Source organism: Ahaetulla prasina, chromosome 6 (assembly GCF_028640845.1).
Source record: "Ahaetulla prasina isolate Xishuangbanna chromosome 6, ASM2864084v1, whole genome shotgun sequence".
NCBI lineage: Eukaryota > Metazoa > Chordata > Lepidosauria > Squamata > Colubridae > Ahaetulla > Ahaetulla prasina.
The window spans coordinates 34,563,403-34,583,942 of record NC_080544.1 but is presented as its reverse complement, the minus strand read 5'-3'; the positions used below and the strand labels follow the sequence as shown (position 1 = coordinate 34,583,942).

General features: G+C 37.3%; 1 protein-coding gene across 8 annotated transcripts in view; it reads left to right on the top strand.

The window, feature by feature from the left end:
• Nucleotides 1–1,202: 1,202 nt before the first annotated feature.
• Nucleotides 1,203–20,540, top strand: part of EXOC6 (exocyst complex component 6) — a 114,118-nt gene continuing 94,780 nt past the window's right edge. For 3 of the 8 annotated variants that reach the window (XM_058187867.1, XM_058187866.1, XM_058187872.1), the window contains exon 1: nt 1,203–1,463. In XM_058187867.1, the coding sequence (XP_058043850.1) occupies nt 1,348–1,463 (116 nt within the window). In that variant the 5' untranslated portion in view covers nt 1,203–1,347. Of the gene's footprint in view, nt 1,464–6,456; nt 6,563–20,540 lie in introns of those variants that run through there. The other 5 variants (XM_058187871.1, XM_058187873.1, XM_058187869.1 and 2 more) reach the window with 2 other exon arrangements.

Below are 20,540 nucleotides of genomic sequence, written 5' to 3'. Positions count from 1 at the left end.
GGGAATGGCAATTTTACAGTCTCCTTACCCTGCCACACCCACCAAGCCACACCCACAGAACCGGTAGTAAAAAAATTTGAAACCCCACCACTGTTGGGTTCCAAAACTAATGCAGATGTAAGTAACAAACAAATCAATAAACAGATTTCTGAACTTTAGCTCCCTTCAGTGGCCTCAACCAGGTTAAAGTCCGGTCGTCTGGACTCTTAAGCTGCTGAGACTGCTGAAGGCTGCTCTAAACCTTCATTAGTTTCACACTGTTTTAGAAATACTTCTCGGTAAATATAGTGCTGCCATGCACAGTTCTGCAAAACCGTGACTAGAATAGAATAGAATAGAATAGAATAGAATTTATTGGCCAAGTGTAATTGGACACACAAGGAATTTGTCTTGGTGCATATGCTCTATTTTATTAAATATTTTCGCACTTGGGTGACACAACAGGGAACAACTAAACATGCCTACTTTAAACTCTGAAAAGTAGCAGAAATATAAAACCTCATGTTTATGATGCATTTAGGTAATTTTAGAGTCGTTTAATGTAGCACAAAACAGCAATACTTTATCAATCTTGACTGAATAAAAAAGGCTGTGTAGAACTGCAGCTGATTTGACCTTGAATAGGAGATTAGAAGAGGCTGTAGGCTAGACTGGGAAGTCAGAAAATATCCAAAAGGCAATCCCCACTACCCCTGCTGTTGTCATCAAAGATTGAACTTAGTTCAAGGAAGCAGTTAACTTTTAATTTTATGACCTTATAGAATTCCTATGCCCCCCTTTTTTAAAAGGCAAGAAGCTGCACCTGAGATCTCCAGCTCCTCCTACTGGTGATAGGACTGGCTGGAATCGCATATTTCTAAAACAATCACTTTTCTTGATTTGTGTGGACTTTCTCTGAATCTAGTGGATTAAAGCTGAAAAAGGGGCATTATCTAACAGAACGGAACAAGAATCAAAACTTATCCAGAAGTTAAAAGTGTAATTACTTTTAAACCAACATCTGCTTCCTCTTAAATTCATAAACACTTTCATTTTACTGTTACACAAATGTCTATAAATATCTATTATTTTAATGGATGCATTCTACATTCTTTTAAAAACAAGTATCAGATTTGGCTGCAGAGAGGTTTTGAGCTCAGGGCCGTAAGCCAAAGGTTACCAGTCAGGAAAGAGAAACAACAGCTGTGCTGCTCACATTGAATTAGAGAAAGTCTATAGGACTACCAAGTCATACTAAAGGTCTGTTTTCCTTTGCTGATAGCAAGACAAATGTTGTGATATAAAAAAAACAGAATCTTCACTTGCTGGTTGGATTTACAATTTAATTTGTAAATTTATTACTTGATTATGGCAACAAGCACCAATCTGCAAGGATTTAATCTGGAAGAAAACAAAGATAATGTGTATGAAACAGTCCTTGGTGAGATTAAATACTTGGAGCTGCCTTTAGGAATCACTTTAGGGTAAGTACCGTACTGTAAAGAACTCTTTTATTCTGTTGATTCCTTTTTTCAGTTTTTGCGTTGTTTATTCATTTATTCTTGTTACAAAATGCAGAGCTATTGCATCATTCCTACTAACCTCAGTGGGGATTAGACCTGTTTCTAAAGTAGCTAATTCAAAATTGTACCTTAAAATTGCAGCATAACACTTGGCTACAGTGAATTTCTTTTCCCTCATTAGGTTAAAACACTGATGTTTAATTAATTTAAAAGGCTGTTCTTTCATCTCTGAGACTTTATTTGGCTTTCTCTTTTAAGTCAGTTTTGCTGATGGTAGATTGTGGGGGGATTGAAGTTATGAAAGTCCAATTTTGTCCCTTTATTTTAAGTCACGCTACTCCCTTCACGTAACTTTATTATTAAAACTTGTGTCTGCTGCTAATTATAACTCATGGAATAAAGTACAGAATTCTCTGATATTCATAGCAAATTTATGATATAATAAGATACTGCAGCCTGAAATAAATAGGAAATATTTGTATTTTCATGGTCATTTTATATATTAAATTGCAAGGCATGACTCTCAAGTTTATTTTTAGTACTTGCCAGCCTATTTTAAAATAGCAAAGTGTTACTTTAAGTATCAGTTTACTGGAGAAATTGTATTTATTCCAAGTCATGATCCTGGTGAATTTTCTTCCTGTAATAATATATAACTTCTTATAATATGAAAAAGAGATAAAATAATTTTAATTCTGATCAAACCAAGCATTGTTGCAGCTATGCTGAACAGTGGCTGTGCTTTTCATTCTTGAAGGAAGAAACTTTTTGGATTTATACTTTATTTTAATTGTTTCTTTCTGTTGTCACATTTCTCATCTGGACAGAATCAGATTAAATGCAAGTCAAGTTAGCATAGTTGGGTTGCAAGAACTTATTTGCAAGGTTTCTATCTCACAACACTTAGAACATTGGAAATCATATACATGGATAACAAGTATTTCATATTGTTGGCTTATACATCTTTGTACCATCCCAATGTAAAATGAAATAAAAATGAACAAACCATTATAGCTAATTTGCTTTGAGCTTGGAAAGTTGAAAGTAAGCACATTCTGTTTCATTCATTGGCAGAGGACAAAGCAGGGGTGCTATTCAGCAGGTTCTCACAGGTTCTGGAGAACCGGTAGTGGAAATTTTGAGTAGTTTGGAGAACCGGCAAATACCACCTCTGGCTAGCCCGATTGAGGTGGGAATGGAGATTTTGCAGTATCCTTCCCCTGCCACGCCTACCAAGCCACGCCCACAGAACCAGTAGTAAAAAAAACCTGAATTCCACCACTGGGACAAAGGTCTTAGGAAGGACATCATTACAAGAAGGAGACCAGCTTACCTGCCAGGTAGATATGACAGATCTTCCTGGTTCATCCCTATCCCTTTCCATTGGCCAAAGGAACAGGAGGTCATTCAAACAAGAACTCAGTGATAGGAAGACTGGCTCAAGTGGAACTGCAGAGAAATGCCACCATCATTGATCGCCACTCCTTTCTATCCTCATACCTTATATTTGAGATCGCAACTCTCACAGCAGAGTCCCCTCTCCCACCTACCCCCATCTCCTTTTAGTTAATATAACCAGACAGCCCTGTTGGGTCACTTTCTGAGAGAAAAGTAGTGTAGTCTTATGTAACCAGAAGGAACATTACATTTTAGGCTGACCTTTTTATTTTCTTTTTTTAAAAAACTCCAATGCTGTATGATCTCATGATCACTTCAAAAGTGTATTTATAAGAAATAGCAAAATAATTGTAGTGGCAAACAAACTTCAATAAGACTCTATTTGCTTATCTAAACAGATAGGCAGAATGGGCGACCCTGTTGATTTTGCTTATCGGAAGGTGGCAGAGAGTGTCTGAATTAATTGTCATGTGATGGGTTTCAAATTTTTTTACTACTGGTTCTTGGGTGTGGCTTGGTGGGCGTGGCAGGGGAAGGATACTGTAAAATCTCCATTCACACCCCACTCCAGGGGAAGGTTACTGCAAAATCCCCATTTCCTCCCAGTCAGCTGAGACTTGGGAGGCAGAGAATAGATGGGAGTGGGGCCAGTCAGAATTTTTACTACTGGTTCTCCAAACTACTCAAAATTTTCACTACCAGTTCTCCAGAACTGGTCAGAACCTGCTGAAACCCATCTCTGTTGTAGGGACCCTGCGGCTGCCACAATTTTGTGAATAAAACTGATACAAAAATTTCATTTCCACAGGAGAATAATGGATCCTGGATTTTTTATGCTTTCTTTAAGTTGGTAGATTTTAGATCCCTTGATTCAAAAATGGTTGCCACATATTATATTACAGACAGTGGTGTATTAACCATTAAGCAAACTAAGCACGTGCTTAGGGCACCAGGCCCAAAGGGGGCACCACAAAGTTGAGACAGAAAACCTCCCCAATGAAGATTGGTTCTTTGTTGAAAGGAGTGGGGACACCAAGATTTGTCAGTGCTTAGGGCACCAGTGAGTCTTAATCCGCCCCTGACTGCAGAGGTCGCCCTAACCCTTGACCCATGGGCTGGTTTCTGGTCCATGGCCCATTGGGAACTGGGCTGTGCAAGTGCACAAAGCTTTATTTGCATATGCTCTGGATTAGATTGTGAGTGCATAACCATCTTCTCCTCCCTCCCCACTGCCAGCCCATGGAACCAAAAACGTTGGGGATCACTATTATACTGTTTGGGCTAACTTTAAGGTACAAACAGATTTATTTATTTATTTATTTATTTATTTATTTTTATTTATTTATTTATTTGTCACATCAATATATATAAGCATAAGCATGAAATAACTATACGATATATAAACATATATATAATCATAAGTATGTAATAACTATATGAAATTGGATACAATCAAAGGGAACATTAGGACAGGGATGGTAGGCACGTTGGTGCTCTTATGCACGCCCCTTACAGACCTCTTAGGAATGGGGTGAGGTCAATAGTAGATAGTTTTTGGTATAAGATAATCACAATGAGACTATTAGTAATAGATAAGTCAGTCTAAAAAAAATTAGAAAAATAGGGTAGAAGTACAATGAATAAATTCCAAAAAAACAAGACATAATCATTATTTCAAGGAAGATACACTATGGTCATGGAAAGCTCTGGATTATGGAAAATGGGATATATGAGGAAATGAAATGAGCACTCTGAGAAATACTGGCTGCTTTCCCCTTCACAAGGAGAAAAGTGTAGCGTGCAACATTTTTATTCCAAGATCTACCTTGTGTCAAGAGCAGGATAGCTAAGTGGAGTTAGACTGGCTTAGCACTTGAATGGTGGTGTACTTTGGGTTTCAGAGTCATAGGCTACTTTGGGAAATTAAAAAAAAAAGTTGAAGAAAAAGGCCAGGTGTTTCCATTGGGTAAGGTAACAAATAAATCAAGATGGTGGCAATGATGATGCAACTGTAGTGCTTCCGGTTTTAAAAAAAATATTTTTATTGACACAGTTTAATTTATCCCCCAGTCCTTTATACCATATAATTTTAAAAAATCCACCTAGAGCTCTGCCAACTTCTGACCTACATCCTGGTTATAATAAGCGCATATACTATCCTTAGTCACATTCAAAGAATACAGATTCTTAGGCAAAAATTAATTATATTTCCTTTTTTTAAAAGAATACATTTCTCCTTCAAAAGAAGATGCTGTTGTCTCAAAATTAAAAGAATCTAATTTTTGAAAAAAAAGTTGTTTCCAATGTTTTAATTGCTTCATCCCCTTTGCAGGAACTCAGGTATGTTCAGCAGGTGAGATTGATGCAACATCTTCTGGTAAAAGTTAATCAGAAAGTAGGAAACGTTTGGCTATCCAGATGTTGCATTATCCTCCATACCTCTGGAACTTCAGCAACATTGGGTCAGCTGCAGATTCCTCTGGTAGTTGTTAAATCTTGAGATGGCCTTTTGACTTTTTGCAGAAGCCCCTCTTACACCAGAAGGGAGCAGAAGGGAATGCTTTATACCAGGGGTCTCCAACCTTGGCAACTTTAAGCCTGGCGGACTTCAACTTCCAGAATTTAATTCTGGGAGTTGAAGCCTGCCAGGCTTAATGTTGCCAAGGTTGGAGACCCCTGCTTTATACTAGTGCTTCATCAACCTTGGCAACTTTAAGATGCGTGAAACCTTAACTGGCTGGGGAATTTATTTTTATTTATTTATTTGTCAATCATATATAAGATAACAGGTAAAAGTATAAACATAATTTGGATACATGAAAAGAATAAGTATTACTCTTTTATATTAGGAATATTAGGACAGGGAGGGTAGGCACGCGGGTGCACTTATGCACACCCCTTAGGAATGGGGAGAGGTCAACAGTAGACAGCTTAAGCTTTAAGTTTTGGGGGTTTGGGGAAGAAACCACAGAGCCAGGTAGTGCATTGCAGGCATTGACCACTCTGTTACTGAAGTCATATTTTCTGCAATCGAGTTTGGAGCGGTTTACCTTGAGTTTGTATCTATTATTTGTGTATTGTTGTGGTTGAAGCTGAAGTAGTCATTGACAGGTAGGACATTGTGGTAGATAATTTTATGTATTATGCTTAGGTCAGATTGAAGTCTATGTAGTTCTAAGTTGTCTAAGACTTATATATAAGACTTATATATATTTTCTGGGATTTGGAGTCTAGACTTCTTAAAGCTGCCAAGGCTAAGAAACAGCGTCTTATACACTACTCCCTTTTCACTCCAGGGAGAAAAAATACGCATAGAACATTCTGCATACTTTTAGGCTTGCAAGGTGCTTTTAGAAAGCACTGAAACCTACCCACCCCCAGCGTTCCGGACTACAAGGAACATGGGAATTGTAGTTTGACACATCTAGAGGCCGCCAGCCGCTCTGAAGGTCGCGGGAGCCCGCCCTCCTCGCCGATTCGCTCCTTTCGACTCCGCAACGGGGTGGCCCCGCCCCTTCCCCGCCCCCTTGGCTTGTCTCTCCGTCTCCCTCCCTCCCCTCCCCTCCCCTCCCATGCAAGATGGCGGAGAGCCTGCCGGAGCATGAGCGGATCCTGCAGGAGATTGAGAGCACGGAGACGGCCTGTGTGGGACCCACCTTGAGGTGAGCGCCTGGCGGAGGAGTGCGGGGAGGCGAGGGGGCGGTGGGGAGTCCGGAAGCAGGTGCCGCATCCTTTCGCGGAGGCCGTGTAAAACCCTCGGTCTCCCCTATTTTGCAACGCCGGAGCGATGACAGCTCGCACCCGGCGCCTCTGCCGAGCAAAATTAAGGGGTTGCAGTTTCCCCCTCGCCCCCCCGGGAGTCTCCTGCCTTTCCAGATGCGTGAGGAGGTGGTGGTGGTGGTGGTGGGTTCCTTCCATTGAATTTCCCTGCCCGTGGCTTGGTAGGACTCCTTTCCCCGGCGAAGGGGAGGACTAACTTCACCCCGGCCCCCCTCGTTCCTCTTAAGAAAGGCGCCTTCTTGGTTCACCTGGCCTCTCACCTGGCCGCTCACCTGGCCTCCCGAGCGGTCCCATCACCAGGCTAAGCAGCAGCCCCTTTACTTTCCTCTGGAATCAGGCTGGGAAGTGCAGCTTCTCAGAAGCCCAAGCAAGCTGGGATGCCCGGTTTCCCTCTGTTCTGACAACCTGTCAAATGGACACGTGAAAGACTGGCAGAGCCCCTCCTTTCTCCACTGAAGTTCTCCTCCCGGTCAGGATGAGCTTGTTCAGTCTCCCACACCTGCCCTCCACCCCCCCCCCCCGTGTGTAAGTGTGCCATGGAGACACATTCGTTTTCCTTCCCCCTTGTTTATTTCTCGACACTTCTGAGGCTTACCCGTAACAAGCCTCGGGCTGTTTTCCTTTGGCGAAATGTTTGTGCAGTGCAATATCTGGGGGGGAAAAGGCACGGAGGTGAAGTTGTCTTTGTAAACCTTGATGTACTCTTTAAGTGTTTTGGGACTTGTCAAAACCAGCGAGTTTCCTTTTGTAGTCAGGAGTTCTAAATCGGCTTCCTCTGAAGTGGTGTTTGACAGTTTTATTTGGAAATAAAACAGTATTTTGCTTCTAGTGATACGCTCAGTAGTAGTGTCCTATGTAAAGGAAGTGGAGCGACACTGTTGATCTAACTAATTACACATTGCTGTGGATTTACTTTCTACTACAAAGATATGGGTGGGTCTTTATTGTCTGGAAATGGGAAGACTTCAGAATATGTAGCACTGTGATTCTCCTTCCGCTCCTTCTGCATTAGTCTTGTTCCATGGAATAATGTTTTAGGATGATGCAATTACATCTTTCGTTGATGAATGTTTACTGATACAGAACTGCTGTCGTAAGATTATATCTGATATCTTGAATATAAGCTGGCTATATTACTTTACTATTATGAATCCTTTGTCCCCTGTCTTTCATGCTTTCTGTTGATTTGGCTCATATAACATGCTAAGCCAAAAACAACAGATTATGGCTTAGAATATTACCTAAATTGAGGAATTGAAATTTGTAAACCATGGTTTATAGTTTAGCAGTGAGATGTAAAAACAGGTTGTATTTATTGATCCAATACTAAGGTTTTCAAAGACTTACTTGCCGAAGGTATATGATAAATTGTAAACTTTACCCATTGAAAGTATGTACAGTGTTTAGTAAATGACATAATTATTTATACCAAATATAGTTACTTAAAGTCATAAGACAAATTGATTCTAATATCTTGGGTGTTTTTTATGAGACAATTCTAATTACAAGTAATCCTTGACTAACAACAGTTCATTTAGTGACCATTCAAAGTTACGACAACTCTGAGAAGAGTGACTCATGACCGTTTTTCAAATTTAGGACCACTGGTCACGTGATCAAAATTCAGATGCTTGGCAACTGACTCATTATGATGGTTGCAGTGTCCAAGGGTCATCAGATCATCCTTTGCAAGCAAAGTCAATGGGGAAGACATATTGACTTAAGAACTATGTTACTAATTTAACAACTGTGGCGAGAAAAGTCATAAAACAAATATCTCGCTTAGCAACAGAAAATTTGGGCTGAATTGTGATGCTAAGTCAAGTTCTGTCTATAATTATGCTCTGGATAAGGTGACCTACAATAATTTTACAAATTCAGGATTCTCCTAATTTATGAGTTTAGAAAGAATACTATATAAAGATTGTATGAAAGAGCTTATGAAAAGCTATATAAAGTTCATATGATTACAAAATTTATTTCAGTAGATTTTAAGTTATGCAAAAGATAAAAGTGGTTTTGTCCTGAATGTAGTAGTCCATATGTGTGCAAAATAAAAATGGTCAACTCACTAATGTTTACACACAAAATATTCCTAGTAGAAAGGTGAGGTGCTAGAAGTCAATGGCAAATATACCTTATGACTAACTTATTTCAGGCTTTTACCATAAATATAAATACAGCTAGTCCTCAATTTATAACCACAATTGAGCCCAAAATTTCTGTTACTAAGCAAGACAGTTGTTAAATGAGTTTTACCCTATTTTTACGATCTTTCTTGCCACTATTGTTAAATGAATCACTGTGGTTGTTAACTTAGCAACATGGTTAAGTGAATCTGACTTCTTCATTGATTTTGTTTGTCAGAAGGTTGCAAAAGGTGATCACATGACCCTGGGATACTGCCCTTTTCATAAATAGGAATCAGTTATCAAATGTCTGGAATGTTGATCATATGATCATGGGGATGCTGCAATGATCGCAAGTGTGAAAAACATACATAAATCACTTTTTTAGTTTCATTGTAATTTTGAATGGTCACTAAATGAATGGGTTTAATGTTGAGGACTACCTGCATGTATTTAGCTACTTAGTGTTTCCTCATTGCCCATTGTAATACTAGACTTTGAAGAAATATCAAATTGCTGTATTCTAAAACCCATTAGTTAATAACACTGAAGAACTAAAACAGTAATTTTAATGTCAGTGTTATGGCTGTTTTAAATAATCTTACTGGAGCAATTTGTATAAATCTACTTGACATCATTAAAATAGATGCAACTTCCCCCTATTTTACTCATATTATGAATAAAAATATTTAATGTATGCTGAAATATTTAATGCATTTAAGACCCATTTAATTCAAATGATGTTTAATACAGGGGGCTTAACTTCAACAACTTTAAGCCCTCTGGACTTCACCTCCCAGAATTCTCCAACCAGCCATACTCCCTGGGAAATTCTGGAATTGAAGTCCACACCTCTTGAAGTTGCCAAGGTTGGACACCCCTGGTTTAACAGATAAAAATATTGACCAAATATAGTTTTCTAATATAATAAACACTTTGTGCAATTAATTATTGTATGCAGAAATTGAATTATTGTTCTTCACTGAAAGATACTGCATGACTTAATAAAGTTAATATTGAAATGCTTTAACTGCAGCATTAGAAAGATGCTGAAGTTGATATAAGGATAGTCTACCAAACCTGTTCTTTAATACTCCTCATCATAATCTCATCTTCGCAGTACTTATTAAATGTGTTTGACAACATATCATGAAATAACTATTAAACACCTGCTTTACATGAGACTTAATTATTGCTGTTAAGAACTTGTATTAATCAGATTCTTTAAAGAGCCAGTTTCATATTTTCCCCTGCTTTTACAGTTTATTTACATATGTATTTATCTAGCACAACTGTAGGAAATGTTATTCTCTTCACGTATATGGCCTTTTAAATAAACTCAGAAAAATGTTTAGTATGGACATGTTTTTCTAGATTGTTGGTTTGGGAAATAGAAGAGTGGAGAATTGTGTTTCTTTACTACAGATGAAGAGTCGCAGGGTATCCCCTTGTAGTAGTTGTCTTTCAAGATCAGTCTTAGTACTTTTTGTCCTGAGCTTCCAATATAATTTTTATTTGTTTATTCAATTTCTATATCAGCCAATCAATGAGTCTGGATGGCTTACAATTCAAAAAATATACAATTAAAAAAATAAAAACATTTTTAAACAATAAAAACAATAGAAATCTAATTAAAAATATTCAAAATAAATATGTATAGCAACCAAAATACTTGGCCAGTTAACCGTAAAGCTAGGAAACAGTCCTTAGCACATTTCAGCATCCCAGGCTCTTTGGAGACAGATTTTTAGAGCGTTACGAAAAGACAAGGTTGGGACCATTCTAATCTCCCAGGGGAAGTTATTCCATCAGGCAGTTCTACTGCAGAAATGATCCATCTTGAAGTCCCTGCCAGCACCACAGATGGCCTTTGGCTGATGGGATCCGCCACATGCCCATTCTACCAGATCAAGTTTGACAGTCTCCAATCTTCCCTTTCCCTTTGGAAAAAGGTGATCTCTTGGGTAGCCTCATCCCAAACCATGTAGGGAGACAACCAGCATCTTGATGTGTACCTGGAAACAAATGAGTAACCAATGCAGCTCCTGCAGCAATGATATTACATGTGCTATATATCTGGCATTATTTACTACTAAAGACAGCTGCATTCTGAACCAATTGAAGTTTCTGAATGCTGTTCAGGGGCAGCCTCATGCAGAGTGTATTGCAGTAGTCTAAATTCACTGTGAGGAGGGCCTCCTGCTCCAATAACGTTTATAAATGGCACACCATCTAAAGGGGTTCAAAGGCTCTTATAGCCATGGCTGCCACCTTAAATTTGGTGGCAAAGGAGCTGTGACTCTAGAAGGATCCCCAGATTGTGCATTAGATCTGTCCAGAGTAGTGCAACCCTCACTCAGAACTAAAGATGGAAGAACCTTGTTTCTGGAAGGTCCAAATACCACAGCCACTCTTGTCTTCCTAGGGTTGAGTTGGAGCCTGTTTTGCCTATTTAGTCTCCAGACACTGGGGTAGGATGTCTATGGTATCATTCAAGGGGCATTGGAGTAGACATATCTTGGTGTCATCTGCAAATTGATGATATCTCACCCCAGACTGATGGATTACCTCACCCAGTGGACTTATGTGAATGTAAAATGGAAGGGGGCAGAGAACCCTGAGGTGCTCCACAAAATAGGGGCCATGAATTGGATTTCTCTCCCTCTATTAACACTGGAACTGGCTTGGAGAAAGGAGGAAAACCAGTACAATACAGTGACGTCCACTTCCAATTCATTTAACCAGCCCAGAAAGTATTGAATGCTGCTGGGAGGTCAAAAAGAGCCAAGATGGATGGATGGATCTCTATCCCACTTGCGCCAGAGTCATCCATGGGTGTGATTGATGCTGTCTCAAACCCCAGCATGAACCTCAACTGAAAGTGGTCTAGGTAATTTATTTCATCCAAGATTCTCTGAAGCTGTCATGCCACCACAGACTCCACCATTTTCCCTAGAAAGGAAAGATTGGAGACTGGATAAAAACTGTTCAGATTACTTGGGTCAAGTGATGGTCCTTTGAGAGAGGTGTGTGTTGTTCTGATGATACGTAAGTCTTATGAATTTTTTGTGACCTTTGATGACAATGCATAGTTAGGTTCCAGCAATATCTCAGTAGTAGTATACATTAAGAATAATTGCTAGGAGACAAACTATTACTGCTGTTTGGACTGCTCTGGATTTTCACATTAGGCTTATGTCTCAGTAAAGCATAGGGTTCTTTCCTGGCTCCTATTCAGGTCACAGCCCTGTTTAAATACTGGAGTGTGTGTTTGGGGCATATGGTCAACCACCCCTCCACACCCCGCCATATCAGTCTATTTTTATTTCTTCCTACAAATCTATTCATTTTCACACCACTGTTTTGTTTTCTTGCTCCAGGAGTCTTGGTCTCCAGCTTCTGGGTCTTGATGAACGTGGGCCAATGACTCCTGAGTCAATTCCCTTCCTCCCTTTGTCTCTATAGTTGTCTCTTGTCTCTTTGTCTCTATAAAGAACTTTTATTTTATTTCTGTGTTTGTGTAGAATCTGGTTGTTCTTCCCTACTTTTATTTAGCTGACAATTGTAGGTTACCTCTTATTTAAATTATTTTGAATGTAAGTACCATGGTCCTATCCCAATCCAAGTCTTTCCTGGGTTGTACACTAATATTATTACATTTATTTGTAATTATTGTGTTGTTTTATTCTGTGGTACCATACCTTAGTAAAGACACTAATGATAATGATGATGCTTGATTCCTATATTGGGTACAGCCAATTTACACATGTACTAATTTGGGATTTTGAGCTTGTCAGGCCTGTTGTTCCTGGTCTCCTGTGGCTACCAAATGATGCTTAAATATACAATTGCTCTTAAATTGCTATCCCAAACTCTGTGAAACCCATGTTTAAAATCTAGAACATGATTAAACATGAAGGCAACAGGAATTAACCTTAACTCAAAGAAGACTTTCGTTTTGAAGAGTATATGCTTGCTGTAAAGGGATTAATTCAATCTTACAAATTCAAGGCATTTTCCATAGGTATAGCGTATATTTCAAATTGAAGTTGGACTCATTCCAGATTATTCCAGAAGGAGGAACTAAGACAATGCCTGGTTAAATTACATGTATATGTCATTCTGTAGATGTTGGCACGGGTGTGCTTTTTTTCCTGATTATAAACACATCTTGTGATATTCCTCTATGCAAATTATGTGGGTGATGTCTTAACATTCTGAATTTTTTTCTTTCACAATACAGAATGACATTGGCATGTGAGACCTGTTGGTGAAGTTTGAGTGTTCAGTGAGTTTCTGAAGTGTCCTCAATCATATATCATAATAGTTTGTTGGTCATGTTTGTTGAATAAGCCACAGTTTGACCCAGTTCATACAACACACTAAGCTATAAACCACAGTCTACAAACCAGAGTAGTTGAGTGCTAAGTCAAAATTAAATAAATCACATTTTGGATAGTAGTAGTAGTAGTAGTGTAAATTGAGTCAATATTTTTTGCTTTTATAGTGAGACGAATAATGCTATGTTAAGTTGATTTGTACCGGGCAATTTGTTTTGAAGTCTAGCAATTTGTAACAGCCTTTGGGGATGCTGTTAATGTGTTATTTCCCTGTAGTTTTTGCAAAATATAATGAAGCACTCTTTTTCAGCTTGGTAGGAAAACTTTAGCTATAGATGTGCAGTAATTAGTAAACAGATGCAGCTAGTAATAGAATTAGGAAAGAACTATTTTATTTAGCAAACCATACAATGTTCCAAGAATGTTTTCTTATTGTTTTCTCTCTAAAATTAGAATCAAGGTTGCACTTTCTTACATTAACCTTTCTTAATCTGTCAACTTTCATTATTCATAGCCAGCATTTAAAGCACCAAGCTGGGAAAAACTACTGATTGTATGCAAATAAATTCTGTTGGGAACAATCAGAATTGCTTTATGCATGCATTGGAGTATGCTAACTTTAAGGGACCTGAAATAACAAAGATCCAAGATCCAATTTACATATTTCTATTTTCCATCCACACATACAACCTCTCCCCCCTTCCCAGACAAGTTTATAAAGGAATCCTAGCATACACTTTCAGTGGTGGACTTATAAAAGGATCGATTAAGCTCTGTTTTTCAGAGAAGGATTTCTTAAGGATTAAATTTTAAACAATTATTATAATAAAATTTTTGGCTTTTTTTGTCCTAACTTTTTTACTGTGAGAATATAATGGCGTTTCACTGTCTGTAACTTCAATTAAATTAGACTTCTTCAGTTTCAAAGATCTATGGCTTGGGGTAGAGGCAATCTCTGTTTTTAGAGCTGTCAGTTCCAACTATGTTCTAGGTAAGTGGAGAATTATCTATGTAGTTGTATTCCACTTACCTAGAAATAGCCCTTCATTCTCCTTATCTACATTTTTGCACAAGTTTAGTTTGTTTTAGCACTAAGTACATATGAGTTCTCCCATGTTTGTAAGATGTACTTTTGTGACGCTTTTCCCCCATATAATTTCCCTGCTAACCAACTCTTAATTCTATACATCCGCCTGTTCTGGGAAGTTTTCCCCTCTTGGTAAGCACTAGAGCAAGGTTTCTCAACACTGGCAGCTTTTAAGATGTGTGGACTTCAACCCAGAATTCCCCAGCCAGCTGAAAGTTGCTGGGGTTGAAAAACAATGTACTAGCATACCAAGACACATGTCTCTTCATTCTCTTTGGGAAACATGAATTTGAACCAATGTTCAGTTATTCCTCTGCTCATCGAGTAAGTAGTATTATGGTAGTAGTGCCTAATGCATAGGTGCATTATAAGTGCATTATGCAAATCTACTTAAAGTGCACCTGCGTGCCTACCATCCCTGTCCTAATATTCCTTTTTACTTACTCTTTTCATGTATCCAAATTATGTTTATACATTTATCTGTTACCTTATATATGATTGACAAAAATAAATAAATTAAAAAAATAAAACTATTTTTACATCTTTAAGAATGTCAGTATTCCAGAGTTCCTTCAGCATGCTTAGATCAGCAGTCTGCTAAAAGCTGCTTTTATAGATTAAACATGGTTCTTTAAAACGTTCTTTATAATGTTCAGTAAGAAAATGAATTTCACACTTGACTTCTGTGTATATAAATTTCCTTGAAGTAACTGGTGTGCATATAACCGCACACCAGTTACTTCACCAATGCAAAATTTGAAATAGATTAGGGAGATATCAGAGGAGAAAATGTGAATATTGTCAGATTAGTGTGTTTTTTTTCAAAAAAATAACACTATTAAAAAACTTACAGTATTTGAAAAAAATTATAGATCAAGAATGGGTACATAAAGTTTTATTTATTTTAAACATTTATATCTATATAGTTGTATTCCCAAACTGCCTTCCCCATAGTATGTTAACAAAACTTGATGTCAGAATATTCATATCAGGAATATGTTTTTTGGTGAAAAAAAGAAGCATAATCTAAATATATCTAATTTATGTATACAACCCCAATCCCCCAAAGTCAATGATACTGCCCCTTCTGCTTTAGCAATTATAGGTTGATTTCTTTTTTGCTGTAAATTATGCATACTTTTTTCACTATACTTAGTATGTTTAGTAATTAGTTGTAGTACACATAGTTATTATTTTAAAGCAGCTACTATTATTAGTATAGGTTTCTTGGCATCAGGATATTTGGAAATGTTAAAACGGTCCAAATAGATGCTATACCAAGTTTTAGGTGTAACCATTTACTTTAAAATGGGAACTGCATAGTTTTGGTGATCAAGTATAGCAAGTTTAAACAAGATTAATGTGCTGCCCACAGAGCACCTGGGAGTGACCTGCCTAAACATGTGCACTATATCCAAAGAGATTATTTTACTGTCGTTTCATCAGTTGCACTAAATCTTGATGGGAGTGCTTGTTAATTAATTTATATAGCTAATAAGGTTACTATTACAATTGGATGACAAACCATTAATGTAACACAGTCCTCTTTTTGCCACACCTGCCCATATCCATCACAAACTGTTTGCTCAACAAATGGATACAGGAAATAATATTTCATAGCATCCTTCCTTTATAAAAAAATTTCAATTGTTGTGGTGGCCTCCAATTGTATTTAATTCCATTATCTCTCAAAACTTTTGTAATTGGTTTTAAAAAAAATCTCCATGCCCTTTCTTCTCTTGATATATCCGGGAAGACTTGAATAGTCTTCCCTTCAAACTTCAAAGCATCTCCCAACTCTCTTAACTTGGCCATAACTTCCAACTTATCACCAAGATTTGCGAACCTGACAAGCACATTCCTGTTAGAACCATTTTGCCTTCTATATCCAATTCTAAAAACGCTTGCCAGGTCTGCTATTGTGAACGTAAGTTGCGTATCCAAATCATTAATCCATTTCAAAACCCGCTGTTTCAATTTATCTTCCCTTTCTTCCGAGATTCCTCTAATAACAAGATTATATTTTCTCATCTCTTCTTCCAAAAGACAAATTCTCTTATCTTGCTGCTCATTTTTATAAAATATTTTGCCAATTTGCCGATCTACTTTTGCCTCATGCACATGCAGCTGCTCCATTTCATCTTTAATCATTGTCATTTCCTCTTTTTGTTTAGCAAAGTTATCATCCATATCTTGCTTTAAATTTTGCACTTCGGATGTCAGTTTAAATGTCAAATTATCTATACGCTCTGATAGTGCTGCTATTTTTTCCCCTGTCCCCTGTCCCCAACATTATTTTTATTGGCTATGGAAATATTGACAAAAATGATAGAAAAAGATGAAGAACTAGAAGGATATAAGGGGTATAAGATAAATTTGTATGCGGATGATACTTTAATTATTTTGAAAAATGTAGAGAAAGATTTGAAAAAGATATATAAGCATTTGATAGAATTCGAAGAAATGACAGGATTGAAAGTAAATTGGTCAAAGTCAGAATTATTGATGGATAGTAATGGTAATGAGTCTGAGAATATGCAAGAGCAATTTGGGATAAGGATTAAAAACACATTGAAATATTTGGGTATAGTGCTTTCACTTAAGGTTAAAGAATTGAAAAAACTTAATTATGATGTGGTGATTAACGAAATTGAGAAGAAGATAGATAAATATAAAATTTTAAAGTTGTCTTGGTTTGGTAGAATTGCAATGTGTAAGATGATGTTGCTGCCCAAGTTCAACTTTTTATTCGAGATGCTACCACTAAATTTGACAGAGAAAGATATTGAAGGATATCAGAAAAAATTGGATAAATTTTGCAATGGTGGCAAAAGACCCAGATTAGTGAAGAAAATGTGGTATCAAAATCAAAAGGAAGGTGGATTAGGAATCCCCAAATTATTTAATTATTACTGTGCGTATGGTATCCGGATAGTGGTAAAAATACTTAAAGGTGAAGATAATTATTGGAGAGATTTAGAGTTAAGGGATATAGAAATTTGGATCAAGGTGGTTTTAGATAAAGCAAATTTAAAATGTGTAAGTAGAAGTTATTGGTTAAAGGATTAAGTAAAATGTGGAACAAATTTGTTAAAATTTTAATTCGGATATAATCTTTTGGGGAGACAACTGGAATTTGGCGATTAAAAATAATATAAAACGTAATGAAGTGATTAAAGAGGAAAATATAGAAATTATTAAAGATTGGATAAAAGTTATGGAAATGAAAGGAGGAATAAAGAAATTATTGAAAAATTAGGGTTAAGTTGGTTTGAAAAATACAGATAGAAAAATGGACAAAAAACTAAAGGAAAATTATTCGATAAATAGATGTGAAACTGAATTTGAATATTTAGTATCTCGGATTATGAAAGATGAAATTGGGCTAAAGGGACTCGTTAGTAGGGTTTATAAGATTATAAATTCTGATGAAAAATTACAAAGAGTGATGAGGACAAATTGGGAAAAAGATCTTAATATTGAAATACCAGAATCAGATTGGAATGTGAATTGGAAGAGTAGAATTATGAGAACTTTATCTATAAGGATTAAAGAGCACAATTATAAAGTTGTTTGGAAATGGTATTTGACTCCAGTAAGATTGTCACAAATGGATAAAAAACTAGTAAAAATGTTGGAGATGTGAGATGGAATTGGGGACTTATGAACATATGTGGTATAATTGTGATAAGGTTAAAAGTTTTGGCAACAATTGGAGAAAATGATATTTGAAATGATGGGGAAAGTAATAACATTGAGAGTGGAAACTATATTATTGTTGGTAATTAAGGAAATAGAATTAACAAAATATGAAAAAGAATTGATTAGAATTATGATTATAATAGGTAGAATTATAATAGCTAGATATTGGAAACTAGATGTGATTTTTAGAATAGAAGAGTGGAATTCTGAAATGTGGAAATTAGCTTTAAATGATAAAATGACATGTGATATTAAAATTAGAAGTGGTGTGTATAAAGAAGATATTTTCTGGAAGACTTGGAAACCATTTGTGGACTTTGCGCTTGGAACATTGGACGCTTCAGTACCTGTACCTCAAGAACGTGGATTTTGGCAATCATGAGGATATATCCGAAGACCCAAATCTTCCTTTTATGTATAGCACAAGGGTGTAATAATGTATTTTCTTTTTGTTTGTTTGTTGCAAAAAAAATAAAAAAAAAAAAAAAAATAATATTTCATAGCAGCCTTTCCCATCTGATTCCCTCTAGGAGTGCTGGATTAGTCTAAATGCCCAAAATTTAATCCACCATTGCTGGATAGCATCAGTTTAAGGAAAGCTGCTGTTCAAATTTGAATTTTAGATAGACTTAAATAGGGAATGTAGATTAAAGACAAATCTATATAATCTCTTTGCTCCATCACAGGAACACCTGCAATGTGTTTTGTGAACAGATATCAAGATACTCCCACAGGTGAGGCAGCTCATAGGTGATTTAAGCTGGGGTGCTCTGGAAAGTGGTGTTTTTTCTAATATCTTGTCTTAAGATGCTACATGCAATGCAGTATTTATTATTTATTTATTTATTATTTAAATTTATATACCGCCCTATCTCCCGAAGGACTCAGGGCGGTTTACAGGCATTTAAAAATAGATAAATACAGTCTAAAAACAATTAAAAAACTTATTCTAAAAGCCTAAATTAAAAATATGAAAATAAAACCCAATTTAAAACCCGTAAATTAAAATCTAGCTCAGTCCTGCGCAATTAAATAAGTATGTTTTAAGCTCATGGCGGAAGGTCGAAGGTCCAAGGTCCGAAGCTGACGAAGTCCTGGGGTAGTTCGTTCCAGAGGGTGGGAGCCCCACAGAAGGCCCTTCCTGGGCGCCGCCAGACGACATTGCCTCGCTGACGGCACCCTGAGGAGTCCCTCTCTATGAGAGCGCACGGGTCGGTGAGAGGTATTCGGTAGCAGTAGGCGGTCCCGTAGATAACCTGGCCCTATGCCATGGAGCGCTTTAAAGGTGGTCACCAAAACCTTGAAGCGCACCCGGAAGGCCACAGGTAGCCAGTGCAGTCTGCGCAGGATGGGTGTTATACGGGAGCCACGAGGGGCTCCCTCTATCACCCGCGCAGCCGCATTCTGGACTAACTGTAGCCTCCGGATGCCCCTCAAGGGGAGCGCAATGTAGAGAGCATTGCAGTAATCCAGTACATGATGAATCTTGGAAAAGTAGTTTGAAATTGTATATTCCAGGCTGGTAATCCTGTGCCTTTATTTGATTCTCTCTTTTCCATATGGGACAACTCCTTCAGTCCTCCTTTGACTATAATAAGGACACCATACTGTCCCCAGTTATATGAACACTATAGAACTTGTGGCTAGAAAAGTCAGTCTTTTAAAACTTCTGCTTATATTTGATTCATTGTATGGTTGACCTAGTAAGCAGTCAAGCAAGCATTCAAGCGTTAATGGTCCATATCAAATACTTTGCCTATCACAGCAGACATCATCAGAGAGCCCTCTGATTCTTGGCTCCTATCTAGTGGTCAAACAGTCAATAAGTATTAAGACATAAATAAAAAAAAACAGACACCCGTATGATGGGGAAGAACAAAGATGGGGAGTCAGTGCACAAAATAAAAAGGGAAATTTTACTTTGGCTCTTCTGAAGAGGACCTAATGGAGCAAAGTTTTCTCTAAGGGCAGGAAGAGAACCTGAATTGACAGGTAGGACAAAAATTCTTGCTAATCTAATCAAAGAGAAATAGATAACTCTCATTTTCTATTATGAAATAGTCAACAGATACACATTTTTTCCAAAATGTTCCACATAGCCTAGAACAATTTTTGAGAAATAAAATTGCTTTACATCCCTTTTTTTAAAAAAGTGCTTTCAGATGACAATTGCCCTTGTTTTCTTGCTAAGGATTATGAGCCAACCAGGATCACAGGTGGTTTTGAAGTAGAAAATAATCTTCTGAGCATTCTTACTTTCAACATAATACTCTGACTGTATAATACAGAAGAGAAGATTCTGGATGGAGTCCTGTGGGCCAAAATGAGGTCAACTGGAAACATTTAGAAATTATTTTAAAATTATTTTAATTTTGCCCAATGAAATGATTCTAGGCATCAATGTCCATGTATCGATAAGACATGGAATTGAAAGAGGCTCTTTTCTTGCACACTTGGGACAGTAGTCACTGATACTTTTTTTTTGTGCTGCTTTTGATTCTATCTTGTGCCTGCCTTAGAATTGAAAACTGACTATACCGGCTTCTCTTGTGACTTCAGGTCTTCAAAATTTCCAGTGCATTCCAATTTATTGTGTGTTGGA